General features: G+C 44.3%; 1 protein-coding gene across 13 annotated transcripts in view; it reads right to left on the bottom strand.

Moving 5' to 3' along the window:
* The window catches only part of Sun1 (Sad1 and UNC84 domain containing 1), a 58,319-nt gene that overhangs the window by 11,595 nt on the left and 27,954 nt on the right, over window positions 1-18,770 (bottom strand). For 10 of the 13 annotated variants that reach the window (XM_005397791.2, XM_005397788.2, XM_005397786.2 and 7 more), the window contains 11 exons: window positions 18,210-18,388; window positions 17,092-17,118; window positions 16,810-16,986; window positions 7,860-8,057; window positions 7,241-7,324; window positions 6,822-6,932; window positions 5,364-5,462; window positions 4,791-4,884; window positions 4,213-4,271; window positions 3,942-4,075; window positions 3,310-3,549 (listed from right to left, as the gene is read on the bottom strand). In XM_005397791.2, the coding sequence (XP_005397848.1) occupies window positions 3,310-3,549; window positions 3,942-4,075; window positions 4,213-4,271; window positions 4,791-4,884; window positions 5,364-5,462; window positions 6,822-6,932; window positions 7,241-7,324; window positions 7,860-8,057; window positions 16,810-16,986; window positions 17,092-17,118; window positions 18,210-18,388 (1,402 nt within the window). The remainder of the gene's footprint in view (window positions 1-3,309; window positions 3,550-3,941; window positions 4,076-4,212; window positions 4,272-4,790; window positions 4,885-5,363; window positions 5,463-6,821; window positions 6,933-7,240; window positions 7,325-7,859; window positions 8,058-16,809; window positions 16,987-17,091; window positions 17,119-18,209; window positions 18,389-18,770) is intronic. The other 3 variants (XM_005397787.2, XM_005397789.2, XM_005397790.2) reach the window with 3 other exon arrangements.

Below are 18,770 nucleotides of genomic sequence, written 5' to 3'. Positions count from 1 at the left end.
GGTGGCTTTTAGGCTTGCTAAGGCCCATGACCAACAAAGTACCAATGAGCCAACCACAAAGTGTTCCGAACACAGGCTACCTGCTGGAAACAGTGCTATGGCCCCATTAATGTCTTCAACCACTCTTAGGACAGCAAAATGACTTAAGATCAGGTACATTCTCTGGAAATAGCACCATGATTACACAAGGACAGGCACAATAAGCAGACAGCAGCCACAGCAAAGAAGGGCACTGCTTGTTCAGTAACCATGGTCCAGGTGACACGACCTGCACCCTGGGCTCTTCAGCCCAGGAGGAAAATGAAGAGGGAAAATGAGGGAGGATAAAAGGACTAAGCTGATATAGAATATAAAAGCTCACCTAAAAGAAGAAGACCAAAAATGAGATTGTTATGGTTTAGATCTAGACTGTCTCCCCAAAAGCCTCATGTGTTGGAAGGTGACTGCATCATGGGGGCACGATAGCTAACTTGTAGTTAGGAAGTGGAGCCTGGGGACATAGCCTAGGAGGCTGTATCTCCTTCCCTTTTCTCTTTCCTTCCTGGTTACCATGACATGAGCAGCTCTCCGCCAGCCCCTTCTACCATGCCCTTGCTGACTTGGCACCCGCCTACTATGGACTGAATCCCCTAAAAACCATGAACCAAAGTAAATCTCTCCTCTGTAAGTTGTGGGTGCAGGGTACATTGTCCCAGTGACAAGAAAGTGACTAAGAGAGGGACAAACCAGAGCAAAGGGATGGAAGCTAGCTGGAGAGATGACATGAGTGGGTACCCACAGAAAGACTGGCCCCAAAGTGGTTTCCAGTGTCTCCTGTGGTGTTATGCAACAGAATTGTATGCCAAGACACATGTCCTGCCCTTAGGCTGTCCAGCACCGCAGCTACCAGCCACACTCAGCCACTGGGTACCTGAAATGTGGTGAACACACCTCAGAGACTACACTTTTAAACCTGTATTTAGAATTAACTTCAAGCCGGACATGGTGGCGCACGCCTGTAATCCCAACACTCAGGTGGCTGAGGCAGGACAATCGTTGTGAGTTTGAGGCCAGCCTGGGCTACGTGAGTTAGTTCAAGGGCAGCACGAAGTGCATAGTGAGACCCTGTCTCAAGAAAAGACAAAAAAAAGAATTAACTTCAGCACACACTGCGTTTCTGTCGGTACCCACTCATGTCATCTCTCCCAGTGCAACTTGTGGCATGCTCTATTAAGATATGGCAGACATGAGATAAGTTTAAGTGTCAGTGGCCCAGGGGAGATCACAGAGTGCTAGTTATCAGGTGATTAAAAACCTTAATGTGAGTGAGTGGCCTCAGGAGCCAGACGCTGCCATAGGTCAGGATTGCCATTAGGACGGTACCCAGATGGGTCAGTGTTGGAAAATGATGTAACAAGAATTGGCTACATCTGTGCTGGAATCCAACTCAAAAATGAGACCAGGGTGAATACGATTTAGTTTATAAAAACACAAAATGAATTCTTGTTTGGCTTGGGTTTCTGAGCAATTATCAACCGTTTTCCTTACAAAACAAGATGATTCTGAAGGTTGCCAGCCCACCTTGGTGCTGTCCATGCTGCTGCTTGACAGGACACACTGTCGGGGACAATCAACACTAAGCAACCATTCGGCCGGGGGGAGCGGGGACAGTGGCAGGGACAGAATTCAGCGAGGACTCCACTGCTATCCGTTCAACCAGCATGAGCGTCTATGCGGGTCTAGTTTCAACCCTTTCTACAGCTGTGCCACATCTGCACAGAAACAGCCAAGTGCAAATTTACCCTTCTCTTCTTTCCATCCACGAAAGAAAAATGGTCCACTTATTCATAAAAAGTTCTGAACTGAGGGGCTGTGCAGAAATGCTACTTTTCAGATTCCCCTCCTGGAGAAACCAGGAGCATTTTTCTTATTTAAAAAAAAAACTCTCTTAACCTCAAAAAGAAAAAAGAAAGAAAAAATGGCCAACAGAAATGGAACAATTATTAATTGTGCCAGGCATGGTGGCACAAGCCTATAATCCCAGCTACTTGGGAAGCTGAGAAAGGAGGATTGCAAATTTGAGGCTAGCCTGGGCAATTTAGCAAGACCAATACTACAAAAACCAAAACCAAAACCAAAAAAATTCTGTATTAATTGCATTTTACTGAAACTCTCAATTTATGTGGTTTTTATTGTGTTTTGTTTTGTTTTTGAGACAGTCTTACTATATAGTTCAGATTGGCCTTGAACTCAATGTAGCTACTATGTAGCCTAGGCTGGCCTCAAACTCACAACACCCTTCCTGCCTCAGCCTCCCAAGAGTTGGAATTAATAGGCATGCGCCAATATTCCCAGCTTCAATTTATGTTTGAGAAACTACAAATAAGCAACTCAGGCACAACATCTAAAAGTTCTCTGAGCAAATGAAACTTGCAGCGATGCATGGCTGTCTGGGGCACCCTTGATTCAGTGACTTGTGCCTTGTACCACACCAGAACTGAGAAATGCTCTATAATTATAGCCCGACAGGTGTAAGAAAGCACATTAAACAAGCAACGTCTATACAAAGTGACAAACACTGACACTATCTCAGGTGAAGGTGACAAAGGTAGGTCTCAGACCTGGAGCAAATCCCCCATGGGACCAATCAGAGGGTTAGTGACATCCTGAATGAGGCCATCACACAGGGAGAGTCTGGCCAGAAAAACCAGGCCTGTTTTAGTTGTAGTCATGCCAGCATGCCAGAGCTCAGAGAAGAGACCAAGGAACAAGCTCTGCCCTGTGGGCAATGAGGGAACCTCGGGGCTTTGCCAAGTCCTATGCCCAAAGTGCCCCCAGCTCAGTGTATACAGGTCTGCCGTACACAGGCTGCTGGTCAGCCCACACAGAGAGCCTGCTGGTGGCGGGGGGGATGCCCACCCACCAGCATGCTGGTGAGCAAGGTTGCAATAAGGTTTTATTTAACACATCAAAATTAAATCACTTTGGGACATACTAAAATAAGCACTAGTTCTGAGGACATGGACTAACTCATCTTCCTGTGAGCAGCAAGCAAAGCCCACCTGGTCACAGGCCTGAAGTCCACAGAGAACAGCAGCTGCTCTTATAACTGACCTCATGACCTTGAGATGTTTTCAAGTCAAGACCTCAGCTTTTCCAGTTAATGCTGACAGGAAACATACACCAAAATGGTGCAGGGAGCATCAAACTATAGGTGAGATTTCTGTCTACTGTATTTGATGCATTCACAGAAGTTAACCTGTGAGCTGGGGCAACTCACAGGACAGGATGCCAAAGCCCACATTTCTTCCAGGAACTCCTGGTCCTTACCTTGGTGCTCAAGAGTCCAGCAGCATTCATCTCTTGCAGGTGCTGTCCCACCATATCCTTCATCCACAGTGACAGCCCTTCCCTGCCATCATCGATCTGGTCCACCCGCACTTGCAGTTTCTGAAGTAAGACCGTCAGCTCCCCAAGCTTTTCCTCGTGGTTGTGGCACTGAGCAGAAAAAGAGGCCACCTGCCATCTCATGTCATTCTCTTGCAGCCACCGGGAAGCCTCTCCATTATCCTGAGAGGAAATCACGAAGTCCCAGTCAGTAAGTACGCCAAGGGGAACCTGGTACAAGGTGCTGATGCCAGGGCACACAGACACTTGGAAACACATAGAACCCTCACGGCTGTGGCCACCCTCATGTGAGAGGACTAAAAAGTGATCTTCATTTCCTTCTTCACACTGTCTCTATTTAATAAAGTAATGGCTGCTAGTCTCTGAATTAAAACTAACTCAACAGTGAAACTGTTTATGCAGTATTTGGGCTATTTCAGAATATCTGAGGAGCTTGACATTTAAAAATAGTTTCTAAAACAGACCCCCAGCTGAACTGCCCTGTCCACAAGTCATCTGAAACCTGCTCTAAACAGCATATTTGTGATGCTAGTGAGAATGCCTGCTCTCAGTACCTGCAGGTGAGAAGACCCAGGTCTGAATGTGTCCTTGGAGTCCTCTACCCTCTCTACTGTACGCACATCTGTCCAGTTTAACACAGGCAGGAGGGAGAAGAAATCACTCTGGCCCCACAGAGAGAGGCCTGCACCTGGAAGGAGAGAGAACAGCTAGGCACATATGTGCATACACCTGGCTCCCCAAACACATCCTGGTGCCTGATTCCCAGGATTGTCACCTGTATGGATGTTTCCATCATCTATGGCAAATGAGCCCAATTTTACTCACCTAGTAAAAGTAATAGTGGGACGAGCAAAATTAAAAACTTGCAAGTATTTCGAAGGCACCTACAATTAAAAATGAAAACCTTTAAATTAAATAAAATTATTTCTTAATTATAAGAAGAAGTACAAAACATCCCCACATTAAACACTACACATTAGATATGTAGTTATAATTCTACCTAGGAGGCTTGAAAGTGCTCACAGGAGCACCTTCCTACAGAGAGCACTGACACTGCACACAAGGTGCCAGCTGGTGGCCATGGAAAGGCCCAGTTGCCTGAAGCCCTTTCCCGTGGGTGAAAGAGGATTTACGCTCCAGCCTTATCAGAGCCTCTGGCTGGGACAACTCTATACACTTTCATTTTCCTTAACAACAATACAGTACCTGCCTCCTATCTCATAGGCTGGTTTGAAAAACTAAGACTATTTAAACACTTTATAAACTATAAAATGATCTATCAGTGTAAAACATTAAGACACCAAATAACAAAACATTATGGAAGTATAGGCTGCATCCCTATAAAACAGTAATGCAGACTGTTTCTTTCACGCACCATGCTCATGTGGCATCAGCTTGCTTACCTTGTAAGAAGAAACACATTCAGCCAAGAGATCAGAGTAACAAACTGGTACCATCCAATCCCCAGCCACCAGAGCGCTCCAGAGGCCACCTTCCCTAAGAGAGAGAAAACCAAGCATTGTGAGGAAACATGCTGATGCCACTGAGCCCCAGGGGGATAATTTCCATGAAGGCTGAGCCAGAAGCACAAGGAGATCCCTGGACAGGTCTTCTGAAGTGCTCAGGATAAAGTCAGGGAGCAGTGGCCAAGATGAGGCTGTATGAGAGCAGTATGCAATGCTGACGAAGACATGGGACATGACATGGGAAAGCAACAAGTCCGTGCTCCTCAAGTACAGGACAGTCAGGCAACTAGGCGTACACAAACCCCAACACAACAGAAAAACAAGAATATTCATGCAGCCTCTAACATAGCGTATTAGCATTTCTGATAAGAATGAATATATGTTACATCAAGGATGAAAGAATGGGAACCTGAAACGGAAATTTTACTGGTTAGGTAAATCACTTATTACAGGTGCTTAGCTGCCAAAAGCAATGGAGAGAATGCCAACACAGACGACCAGAATAACCACCTGGAGCAACAATGGCCAACCAAAGGACTGACCACACCGTCTTGGACACAAACCATCCGGCAGCTCTGGCCCTTCCCAGCATCTGCATCAAGAAGTAACCTGTGACAGAGAAGATGTGCGCAGGAGGACACCTCAGACAGACCTCAGAGCACCAGCTCTCCACCTGACAACACAGCAGGTTCTCAAGGTCACACCCTGTGCCACATTCCCTCCTATTACTAAGTCAGGGGTTGCCTTGTGTGTGCATGGGGGTGCTATTTTAAGCCTAAGTAAGATGCTTGATGAAATTTACTATGAAAACCCACTACTATAAAACATCATTCATTCACCCCTCCCTGCAGATACCTAAAAGGTAAAATGCAATCACTCTGCATAAAATTCAAGGGTGATAGCTATAAGCTGCCCTGTAGATACAGCAGTTGGTTCTTGCAGGATTCATGTTGGAAACCCAATGTAAGTGTTCAAGACAACTGAAATGCCCTAAATGTCAGCAGTCATGTATGCTGGGTAGGAAATGATTACTCAAAGACTACAGCGAAAATTATTCCAGAAGCTAATATTTTCCAGTGAAGAGTATTTCGAAAAGATGATGAACTCAGCACTGAACATCCTACATTTTGGAGGGCAGCAGAGTGGTCATACTGACTTCAATTCCCAGTACCAAAAAGGGAAAGAGGGAGGGAAGGAGGGAAAGAGGGAAGACAAGAAGGGAGGGAGGGAGGGAGGAAAAAGAAAAGAAAAGCTGGTCATGAAGTAAATTTTGTTCCATTTTTTTTTCAACAACAGGTGCTCAAAGTCTTATAGTAACTTGATACCTGCATGTCAACCCCTGAAATTTAATCAGTCCTACATGGGTAATATGCAAAGAAATAGAATTTACGAGGACTTTTAAAAATTGTTTCACGTGTATTGACTAACAGTTATGACACACTTATTTATGAAGCTCAGGTAAAACAAGAGCTACCAGAAAAAGGTACTCCTTTTACCAGCAAAGTTACATGTACAGCAGACATCTATCTCTTCCTTTCCATACACTTCCTGGGATACCAAGTACTTCTGTGCAGAGTGGCCAAGCAGCTGTTGCTCGAACATAGTCCAACACAGGAGGGCAGCATGTCTTCTCAACTTTTAGTGTGGTTTTGTTTATTTATTTATTTATTTATTGGGTAGTGGGAATTGAACTCAGGACCTTGTGCTTGCCAGGCAGGTGCTGTGCCACTGCGCTATATCCCTGGGTTTTGCTCAACTTTTAGTATCACCTCAAATAATTCTGAGTTTCATGTGTATTTAATTTACACTAAGGTCACAAAGGAGCTTTTCAAGGGTCTCCATACTTGAAGCCACACCTGGTATTACTCTTGTTTATTAAAGTGTTTTAAACACTTAACTGCACATAGTAAACAGGGACAGCAGCACTGTGACAGAGTATAACAACACAGACAAGGGACAGGACACAACCTGCATGGGTGCAGAGGTGCCCCATGGCCCCTACCACCCTGCGTGGCCTGGATGGCTGCCAGCGGGCGGCTGTGTGTGTCTCGAGGTGCTTCTTCCCCTTACAGTCATTGCCTGTGGGGTGGTGACAAACAGTGAAGTGACAGATTAATATGCAAACCTCATCAATCTAAACAGCATACACAAAATAGTTAGAAGACACCAATAAACTCAATTACCCAAAAATATCACAGCAAATACAAGCTGGTGGCGGTCAGCTCTTACTACTGAGGGACTGAGCAAGAGCCACACTAGCCTATCCTAACCAGTGGGGCCGCTAAGCTCACTTGGGTTGCTGTTCCTTGTGGTCAGCTGGCCAGCACCACCACAGGAGGGCGCCCTTTCGAGACAGACTGCTGCAGGTGGAAGCGAAGTGTACTTACACAGCGACTCCGTGTGCACACTGGGACGGTCATCCTCCCTGGGAAGCTCTGTGACAGTCATTCTCCCACAATAACTGCGATGAGCTGCAACACACACAAGAGGCACTTAGGATGCACACCAGGGTGAACTGCACGCTTCCCATACCCCCAAAGCCAGCAGGACAGAGATCACTCCCAAGGCATTTCAGGGTGGCTGACAGCTCCTACAGCACAAGGTAAATACAATAGACAGGGCTTTGGGTGTAAGGAGAGATTTTAAAGCCCTATGCAGATAATACATTACAAAGAGTGGCTTGCCTAAAAATTTTTGAAACAACATGATTCTACATGCCATCTAAATAAATTGGTTTTGCTTAAGAAAGGTAATAAGCAAACACCAAAACCTTTTATGTTAAAAAACTTTTAAAATGTTTAAGTGTTGAACAACTTTCAGAACTGAACTATGTACAGAGCATGTGAGCACCTTCACAAGCTCCCGTAAAGCCCCTGAGAGAGCAGCCAGGAGAAAGCAGGCCCAAGACCACAGGAGAGCATGAGTGAAGAGCCTTACAAGGAAAGCATTTTCTCCACCTTGAAAGCATTATTTGGTGGAGAAAAGAGGAAAAAAAAATGTAAATACCTTTTGATTCATGGCTTTTTGACTTATAGCTTTCTGATTCACAATCTTTTGATTCATAATTTTTCAATTTGTAATTGTCTGATTCATAATTGAGCTTCATTAAAACCACTTGAAAAAGTTGAACTAAGAATGATGAAAAAGATGATGAAGTGTGTTTGGCCAGCCACCAAGTCCTATCCATGTAGAAAGACACACCGCCTATTAAGAAACCGTGAACACATGTTATTTCTTCCCATAAAGCCAACATTTTCTCCCCTGACCAGCCACATGGCCAACTATTAACTTCAAGAAAAGCAAAGCAAAGCACTTTTAAAATGCACATAAAAGAGGGACTGCCTGGGCAGTGTCCTGAGCAGTGACAGAGACGGAGCTACGAAGGAAGCCAGCACAACAGCCTCCTCCATGAAACCTCCCCAACTCCAGGACTAACAACTCTACAATACTTGATCTTGCCAAAGAGCCATCTTACATAGCCTCTGACCCTCCAGTCTGGGATCTTAAAAAAAAAAGGTTTTATTAGTTTTGAAAGAACAGGCAAAAAGCTGTTTGTGAACAGAGCCGTGTACTGGAAAGACACAAACCTGAGGCAATGAGCCCCAGTGCCGATACTGTTCTACACAACAGTATAAATTCTGCAGAGAGGCTGGCAAAAAAAGCAAAAAAGTTTAGTAGAGATAATATAATTCAGTCTTACTGACAGTCAGAAACACTGAATTTAATTCTTTTATCTATCAAGTTGGCAAGATTCAGACAAAAAATAAGATTTGGCAAGAGTATGGAGGTCCTGGGGCCATGGGTTCTATGCCCAGCATCAAAAAATAAAGAGTGGGAGGAGGAAGGGGACCTTTATTCTGATGTAGGGAAGAGCAATTTGAGTTGCTCTTTAACATACTGGAAGAATCTAAATTGAACACATCCATTCTTTTTCCAGCTTGTTTACATTAGAGAGAGGTCTGTAGAACACACCTAAGTACAACCAAACACACCAAGGAAACAATGTTTTCAATGGTGTAAAAACAGAAAAAACCTGGATGTCCATCTAGAAAATGAATTTTGATAAAAACCATAAAGGTAAGGCTGGCACTAAAAAGAATCAAGTTGATCTCAATTAACTTATAAAACCATATACATATATGTACAATGATGGCACAAATGCACTTCCCACCACAGGAACACAATAGCTAGGGAATTTAATGCAGTGCCACTAAATTGTACACTTTAAGATGGTTAACAGTTAATTTTACCTTAGATGAATTTTAACATGGTCATGATGGGATCGTAATTCATATGTCTTGCTGCTGGGCACTCTGAACCACTGGTGGTACACGTATGACTGTTTCATCTGGTGGCACAGTACAAGCCTTCTGATGAGACAGTTATGCATGTACACTGGTGGTTCAAGCTGACAGAACTGTTAATCATTTTTTAAAAAGCAGGAATCAAGCTGACTTAAGTTATCTCAGGTATTCAGCACTGAGTACCCCCAAAGCACTGTAGGATCTGGGGACAACCAGCTCAGTCCAAGCCCCACACCCACCAGCAGGTTTCTTACACTAACTAACCCCCAGTCCTTGCTGGCAGAATGGGCTCTGTGAGCATCTGTGCAAGAGTCCCAGCCCAGGCTAAATGCTGAGTGATACTGGCTATCATAGTACCCAACCACAAAATGGTCCTCAAAGTACAAGGAAATTCATGTCATTTTGATTCTGCACCTCTCCTTTCCCCTTTGCATCAGTCAGTGCTCACTAGAGAAACAGATTTAATGCAAGATATGTAAGTATATAAGGATTTACAAGATTGGCTTACAATGGCCACCTGCAGTGTCAGGTGTGGAAGAGTGCAAAAGGACTCTACACACTAGGGATCCAAAGGCATCCTGTGTGAGTCCATACCTGGAGGCTGAAGGGTCTGCAATGGAAGGCTAAAAGGTCTGTGTTAGAGGCTGAAGAGTCTGCACTGGAAGCCAGGAGACAATGTCCATGGTGAAAGTGAAGACTGGGAGCTCTTCAGAAAAACGAAAGCGAGCCTTCCTTGTTTCCCTTTTGCAGGTGACAAACCTACCCCAGGCGGGGAGGGTCTGCATAAATCCCCTCAGCCATACCCAGAACTATAATGATCCAATTTAGTTGAGCATTTGTTACTCATGTTGACTCAGTTAACTAACACAATCTACCCCTTGTATACTTCACAACCAGACACATTTCTTTAAACCAGAGTCTCCAGATACAAAGACAAGTTCATAATTATACCTAACATGTTATAACCATCCTGCATACGAAAGAAAATGCACTGATTTCCTCCCCAGAATAGAAGGCAAATTTTCTTTGGGTGATGCTAACACTTCATAACTTGAACATAACATGGGTTTAACAATACTTAAGAACCAATGTAAGTCTATCAACATTAGATTACATAGGAAGTGTATTGGGAGAGAACTTCTAGAATTACAATCCTCTTTTCTGTAGCTGGTCATGGAGTTGTAGCTAGTATTTAGAACTATCTTCTTCTACTACCCATTCTATATCCCCTTGGCCTTCAGCAAGCACCTTGGCAGGTCTTGATTCGTTCCCTGGTGGGCTGACCCATAACTTCACCCCTGAAGGTTCTGGACCATCTGTCATTCTGCCTGGACTTGGTTGTTGCAGTTCTCCACTGACTTTAATAACAGGGCGCGGTAATATTAGGAGGTGGCCTAAGGGATCTCCTGCACTCCAACTATATTCTTCCTTTCCTCCATTGTGCAGTTATAGTCCTATTTCCCCTTGATTGTCTGGGTTAATCATCCCTGTCAACACTGTAACTCCCTTTTTAGCTTGCTTACTCAGGGGCATGAGGAGACCAAAATGACTAGAGTGAAGCCTTAGCTTTCAGTTCAGTGGTATCATCGTTGTGCTTCCTGATACAATCCATCTCCCGTCCAGAACTGAGAGTTCTAAACCAGCAGAACATAAAGTAGTAGGAATAGGAAGCAAAAATTTTGCTAGTGGCTCACTAGGTAAAATGGTGAGTGGTACTATTCTCACTTTCACCCTTTGATTCCTGGACCCATGAAACCTGGCTATGGGAGACACAGTGGGAGGCATAGTAGATGCTGATTCAAAGCATATACAGCCTTTTGAAGAACTCTGCCCCAGCTCTACAAGCTACTACCACCTAGCTGGCACTGTAACTATGTCTTCAAAAGACTACTGCACTTTTCCATCAATCCAGCTGCTTCTGGATGGTAAAGAACATGGTTAGACTGGTGAATTACATGACCTTGAGCCTAATGCCTCACTTCCTTGGCCATAAAATGTGTTCCTTGGTCAGAGACAATGCTGTGTAGCATTCCATGGCAGTGGATAAAACATTCTGTAAGTCCATGCATGGTAGTTTTGGCAGATGCATTACGTGGCAGGAAGGCAAATCCATACCCAGAGTAAGTGTCTTTGCCAGTAAGAACAAAGTGCAGTCCTTTTCACAATGGAAGTGGTTTAATATAATCAATCTGCCACCAGCTCACCAGCTGATCACCCCGGGAAATGGTGCTACACTGCGGATTCAAGAGTTAGTCTTGTTCCAATCTCAGTATACGTGCTGCCGAAGTGAGCACAGGGTTAGTCTCTGTTGCTGGCATGCTGGGCATTCAGTAGTAACCGTAGCCAGGTCAGTCTTGGTGAGCACAAGTGCTGAGCCCATGTATAACCTCCATCCCTGCCATGATGGCCACTCTGTTCATGACCCTACTGGGCAATAACAAGGGTAGGTGAAGAAAGAGGTAGACCACTATCTCCTGAACATGTTATCCTATCCAATTCTGCTGAGGTCACTTTTTGGTGAGTGTTTACATGGGATACAATATTTTTACATTCCCTGCCCATATAGAGAGGTCTCTCCAGGTACCTCTTCCCCAAGCATCTTTGTAATTTCCAGTTGTGTTCCAAGTTCTTGACCATCTGGCCCAGACCACTAGCCACAGCTCCTGAATCATACAGTAGCGTATCTGTCTATTTTTCTTTCCAGGCAAAATGTATTACCAGGTATACTGCCCAAAGTTCTACCCACTATGAAGATTTCCCTTCAACACTGTCCTTCAAGGATGTCCTGGAAAGGGGTATAATGCTACAGCCATCCACTTGGAGGTAGTGCCTGCATAACATGCAAAACCATCCACAAATCGGGTCCTAGCCTTCTCTTCCTGACAGCTGAACATATGGTTTATTCCATGAGGTAACAGGTACAAGCTGGGAAACAGAAAGCAATATAGCAGGAGTAGTAGCCATGCACATCTGGGCAACTTCTTTACGTAATTTACTTGTGCCTTCTGGACCTGCTCTGGCTCAATCATGTATGTACCATTTCCGTTTAATGATGGACTGTTGCTGTGGATACCCAACTTCATGACTCAGTAGATCAGATTAATACCCAGCTCAGGATGGGCAATTTAGGTCACATGGTAACCTGTTGTTCCATGGTTCATCATTCAGTTTCTAACACAGCTCAGTAGCAGGGGACCTACCAGAGACTCCAAACAGCATCCCTACCTGCTTCAAGCACCACTGGATCTGATCCCTGGACACTTGAAGTACCATTGGATCTGCTGGATCATATGGTTCCAGTGGCAAAGCCGCCTGCACAGCAGCCTGGACCTGTTACAAAAGCTTCTCTTGTTCTGGACTCCACTCAAAACTAGCAGCTTTCTTTTTTTTTTTTTTTTTTTTTTTCAAGTAGGAAGAATTTATTGAGAGAAAGAAAGCTTCTGTCTAAAGGGGACAGAAGGGGGCCCAGAAAGTGAGTTTGCCCACCAACCCTGCTTCTCAAGGGTACTAGCAGCTTTCTGAGTCACTCAGTAAAACGCCTAAATGAGGGATCTGTTGCCTCCACAATCCACTAAGCATTGTGCCTCTTTTTTGGTTGTAGGGAGAAACTGATGCAACAACTTATCCTTCACTTTAGACAGGATATTGTTACATGCCCCACACCACTGGACTCCTAGATATTTCACTGAAGAAAGACCTTTAATTTTAGTTGGATTTATTTCCCATCCTCTGGCTTGCAAAAGCTTTATTAATAAATCCAGAGTGATTGCTACCTCCTGCTCACTTGGTCCAATCTGTATGGTATCATCAATGAAATGGATTAATGTAATACCTGGTGGGAGAGAAAGGCGATCAAGATTCCTGCAAACTAAGGTGTGAAACAGGACTAAAGAGTTAAGATAACCCCAAGGTAGGTCAGTGAAGGTGTATCGCTGGCCTTGTCAGCTGAAAGCAAATTGTTTCTGATAGGCCTTATTGATAGGTATGGAGAAGAAGGCATTTGCCAAATCAATAGCTGCATACCGAGTACCAGGAGATGTGTTAACCACTTCAAGCAAGGAACCATATCTGATACCACAGCTGCAACTGGAGCCACTACTTGATTCTGTTTATGGTAATCTTCCATCATTTTCCGAGACCCATCCATCTTCTGCACAGGTCAAATGGGACAACTAGGGGCTGGGGATTTAGTTCAGCGGCACAGCGCCTGCCCGGCAAGCGCAAGGTCGTGAGTTCGATCCCCGGACCCAGAAAAAAACCAAAAACAAACAAACAAATGGGACAATTAAATGGAGATGTGGTTGGAATTACCACCCCTGCATCCTTCCAGTCCTCGATAGTAATACTAATCTCTGCAGTGCCTCCAGGGATGCAATAATGTTTTTAGCCTACTATTTTACTAGCCAAAGGTAACTCTAAAGGCTTCCATTTGGCCTTTCTAATCATAATAGACCTTATACTACAGGTTAAGGAACAAATCTGAGGATTCCGTTAAGTGCAAAGTGTATCTATTCCAATTATGCACTCTGAAACAGGGGAAATGACTACAGATGTATTTGAGGAATTACTAGACCTACTATGAATTAGACCTTTGCTAAAACTCCATTGATCACCTGACCTACATAGGCCCCTCTCTTACTAGAGGGAAACGATGACATTTTGTATTCCCTAGTTAGTTCAGAACCAGTGTCCAGTAAACCTCAAAATGTCTGATTATTTCCCTTCCCCCACTGTACAGTTACTCTGGTAAAAGGCCTTAGGTCCCTTCGGGGAAGGACAGGAGAAAGGCTAACCATAATATTAATTTTTGGTGGTGCACCAGGATCCTTTCTGTGGACACCTGGCTTATTTTAACCCCTTCATTCCAGGGGCTTGGGGTCTATACACTGGCTCAAATCCAGGAACTGGCTGAAGGGCCATGATTCCATTACTATAATTTGAAGTAGCTTTCTGTTCATTTGCCCTTCAATTTTTTCAGTTATATAAACCTAGTAAAAACATTTGTAGGCTTCATGTCTACTTCACTTTTGGGAACACTGTGGGTAATTAGCTAAAGCCAGAGGTGTACATGTGCCAGACCATTCTGATCACTGTTCTGTTTCTGCTGTACACTGCGCTAAGTACATGTACCCTGCCTTTGGCGATTAAGTGCTGCCCTCTGACACCTGCCACTGTTGGATCCAATCAAACCCACTTCCCTTAAGTCTCCCTATTGAGTAACCATGGTCCACACTGTAAAGTGTGGCATACAGGGAAGAGTAAGCATACAAGCACACAGCAAGAGCAAGCAAGAGCATACAGAAGCCAGGGCTCTTCAGGGATGCCCCTCACAGATCTGTTTCTCAAGGTGTTAGTGAAGGGTACATTCTCTGGATCATCCCAGTGTGGAGAATTAGGTATAACATGACAAATCCAACCCAGCATTTCCATTTCCCTCAGCCTCTGATTCCCCTCATCAACAGTAAACCACTATGTATCACACATCTCTAACTCATTCACAGTGGGCCATCTTTTGATCCATACTTCTGCCAACCAGCCAAAAACTATTAACACTATTAACTATTTTTCATTCCCTGAGCTGCAACATTAAATTCAGAATCTCTGCTTAACACGTACATATTGACAAACTCAGCCTGACCCAGGTGTATGTTTCTGCCACCATAATCCCACGTGCATAAAATCCAATCCCACACTTGTTCATTAGGCCTCTGCTTGTACGAGTTAAAAAACTCAAAAAAGTTCTCGGAGTGAACAGCAGACCTTCTCCTTGGTCACAATGTGCACCTCACCCTTAGTAGCCTTCTGCAATTCAAGCCTTGTTACAGGCCTAGAGGCCTAAGTGGGTGGTAAAGGTGGGTCCTGAGGAGTGTCAACATTATCATGCTCGGTGTTATGGTTTGTGTCTGGATGTTCCCCCAAAACCTCATGCAATCATGGGGCGGGCTTCTAGAGTTTGTGATAGGATCCATAGTTCAATGCTGGGATTATGGGTGTGAGAGCTATACCTACCCTGGGACAGGCAGTTCGCATACAATGTAAGGGAGGGAAAGAGGCTTCTTTGCTGCTCCTCCATTTTGCTTTTGCTGCTTTTGCTGTTTTCTGCCATGTGACACTCTGCCTTGAAGCCAGCCGAATATGGACTGAAACCTCCACAAACTGTGAGCTAAATAAACCTTTCCTTCCTTAATTTTGGGTGTCAGGTATTTTGTCTCATCAACGAGAGAAAAGTAACCAAGACACTTGGTCAACACAGGGTTAGTTTCCTCAGGCACACTAGGAGAGGCAACACCACAGGGGTTGGGGGTTGGGGTAGGAGTGGAGATGCCTCTTGCCCACTGTGGGTGGGGAAATCTCTTCCTCTGGTAAAATAATCTAGCATCTAGGGGCTCAACATCCTCAGCCTCTCAGATCCTTCTAAACATTTCCACCAAGTTTATGGGATCCCATTCTTTTCTGATCAGTGCCCTCACCTTTACTTCAGATACCCTGCAAGGCTGAGCTTTAAACTTATGCCATATTTCAGCCAACTGAAGTATGAGGGCCTATGTTTGGGTTTCCGGATGCTCCAACCTGTGCCCATAGGAGAGGAGATTCTCTTTCTGGGTACATTTAGACACTTCTAATTTTTTTTTTTTTTTTTTTTTGAGACCGGATCTCACTATGCAGTTCAGCCTGGCCTTGAGCTCACTTTGTAACCCAGGCTGGCCTGGAACTTGCAATGATCCTCCTGCCTCAGCCTCCGAGTGCTAGGATTACAGGCGTGCAACACCACGCCCAGCTACCTTTAAATTTTTTTGTGTGTCTGGAGCTAGGAATTTCAATCTTTGTTTTTTTGTTTTGTTTTGTTTTGTTTTGTTTTGTTTTGTTTTGTTTTTTCCAGTACTGGGAATTGAACTCACGATGTTGCGCTTGCCAGGCAGGCGCTGTGTTGCTGAGCTAAATCTCCAGCCCTCTTTTTGTTTTGTTTTGTGTTTGTTTGTTTGTTTTTTAGGAATCTCAATCTTTGAGCTCCTTATTTTCCTTTACTAATTTGTCCTCATAGTGATTTCCTATGGATGTTTTGAACTCCCTGTTTTTCTCAACAAGTTTGTCCAGAAACGCTGAAAGCAACCAGCCAGTATCATTTTATTTCCCACTCTGCCAAAAATATTCAAAAGTTTCACGTATGGAGTCACTGAATCCCTTACATCTCACAAGTGGTGAATTAGGGTAATCCAATATCTGCATTGCATACTACTTTAAGCAGTTCACACCAAGGACTATCAGAATTTCCCACAATATCAGAAGAAGGGACCATGGTAGGTCTCATCAAATTAGAGAACCAACTCCAGGAACCACTAAAGCCATTAAAGAATTTCATCCATTCCATGTCATCTGTAGCAGTCAGTGCTTACCAGAGAAAGAGACTTAATACAAGATTGGTTTAAAATGGCCACCCACAGTCAGATGTGGAAGAATGCAAGAAGGACTGTCTGCATGCTGGAGGAAGAGGACAAGCAGAGCAAGCTAACTTGCAATGTATTTCTCTAAACCCTTAGATGACAGTTTTAAGTCCAACAGAAATAGTGCAGACACTGAGGTCTGTAAAGTCTGTTTTGTAACAAAAAAGGAACATAGGGACACTGAAACTTTCTCTAAAAACAGAGACTTACGTTTCAGATTCCTATCCCTGGAATAAATCCTTGACGCAGTCCCATGGGTGGCAGGGTGGGCAGTGAGCACATCTGTGCGCTCTGAGAGCATGCTGCAATCTCTGCAGGTGTACCCATTGCGGGCTGCTGTGTCTGCTGCCAGGTCGCCATTTCCCTGAGTGGCAGCTTTATTTCCACCTGAAATTTCCAAAAGTACACAGAATCTGTTTATCACACTCTACAGATACCTAATAATAACTTCTATTCTGAAAAGTGTACAGAAGAAAAGACTCCAGTAATTACCTTTAAGATCGCCATCATCATCAAGACCTGAAAAACACATACGTATTTTGGTTGCTAAACAGAACAGATCCAACCCAACCCCCCAAAAAGAGTAAAGGTTGCCATGGTGACAAGTCAGCATCCAGGCACAGGATGTACTTATCCACTAAGAAGCCTGGAGCTGACGCAGAGCTCTGCAGAAACAGGCAGACCTCACTTGCTGACTTGACATGCAGATGACCTTGGAGGAATCCTTGCCCAACAGTACACACACTGCTCCCAAGAGGCAGGCTGAAGTTCAGAGAGCCAGACATCTAGGACACTCTCACTATCCATGTGTGAGACGGAGCCTCCTAACTAGAAGCAGTGCTCCCAAAGGAGCAGACAAGATTTCTGGGGTAATCTAGGTCTTCAACTCTCTCAAAAGGGCCAACCAGAACATAAATGGACTCAATAAGCAGTTCTGCACTCCCCGTTCAGCCTTAGGATGCCATATGGGCGCGTGAAGATGTGCATCACACTACTGGGGCTTTCAGTCAGGACACAGCCACCTAACTGTGCTTCTCAGTCAGTTCCCCACACTATTCTTTCTCACGACTTGGAAAAATGCTCTGGCTGCCATACTGTTTAGATCATTCTAGAGACACAGTGATGAATTTCTCTGCATTTGTTTACATTCTACAAAAGCAGTGGGTTTATAGTCAGTTGAGGTGGCCCATGCATATAATGCCAATTACTCAGGAGGCTGAGGCAGGAGGATCTTAAGTTTAAGGCCAGCTGGGGCAACTTAGCAGAACACTGTCTCAAAATAAAATTTTTTTAAAAATGTAGCTCAGTGATAGAGTGCTCACACAGGCCCTGAGTTCAACCTAGTACTGAAAAAATGTATTTAGAAAAGTATCAGGTCACTGTCTGATCAATCAATCTTCTACATGATAATGGACAATTTTACCTTAGTGATGCAGGACAGCACCAAAGATGTTCCTTCCTGAGTGTGAAGAGAACCTGACTTTCCTCTCTGATGTTCCTCCAGCTGGAACATAGCAAACCAGCCCCCAGCCACACCCTACCTCCTTTTCAAAACAATCACAGGAAAAGCCAGGCTGGGACCAAGCTATCCGCATCTCCTAGTGACTCACCCCAGAAGTGGTCTACTTTGGTCTGCTCACGAATCAGAGTCTCATCTAGCACAGGTGGCCTCAGAGGCACACTGCCCTGCAGGTTGCCCTGGCTGATGCTGGAGGATGTGACCTTCCCTGACAGGTGGTTGATGCTCAAAGAGGCCTGCTTGCTTACACTTCTGCGTTGTTTTACTGTTCTGGAGAGAAAGAAGTAATAAACAAGTTTATGTAACTTTTCCAGTCAATACAAAATGAATATATTTTGCCAACACAAAATCTATAGCTGAGAATAAATGTGGGATTTTAAAAAACATTTTCTGAGATGGGCGTGGTGCACACCTGTAATCCCAACACTCAGGAGGCTGAGGTGGGAGGATCACTGCACGTTCAAGGCCAACCTGCGTTACAAAGTGAGTTCAAGGCCAGCCTGAACTGCAGAATGAGACCCTGTCTCAAAAATAAAAAGAGAGACAAAAACCATTTTCTAATGCCTTTCCTCCTGTAATAAAACATCTATTAATCTACAAAACAATTTCTGCACTGGGGTATAAGAACTGCCTATAAAATTATAAACACAAA

Source organism: Chinchilla lanigera, unplaced genomic scaffold (genome assembly GCF_000276665.1).
Source record: "Chinchilla lanigera isolate Chin_1 unplaced genomic scaffold, ChiLan1.0 scaffold00059, whole genome shotgun sequence".
Classification (NCBI taxonomy): Eukaryota; Metazoa; Chordata; class Mammalia; order Rodentia; family Chinchillidae; genus Chinchilla; species Chinchilla lanigera.
This window is presented reverse-complemented; position numbering and strand designations above follow the sequence as displayed.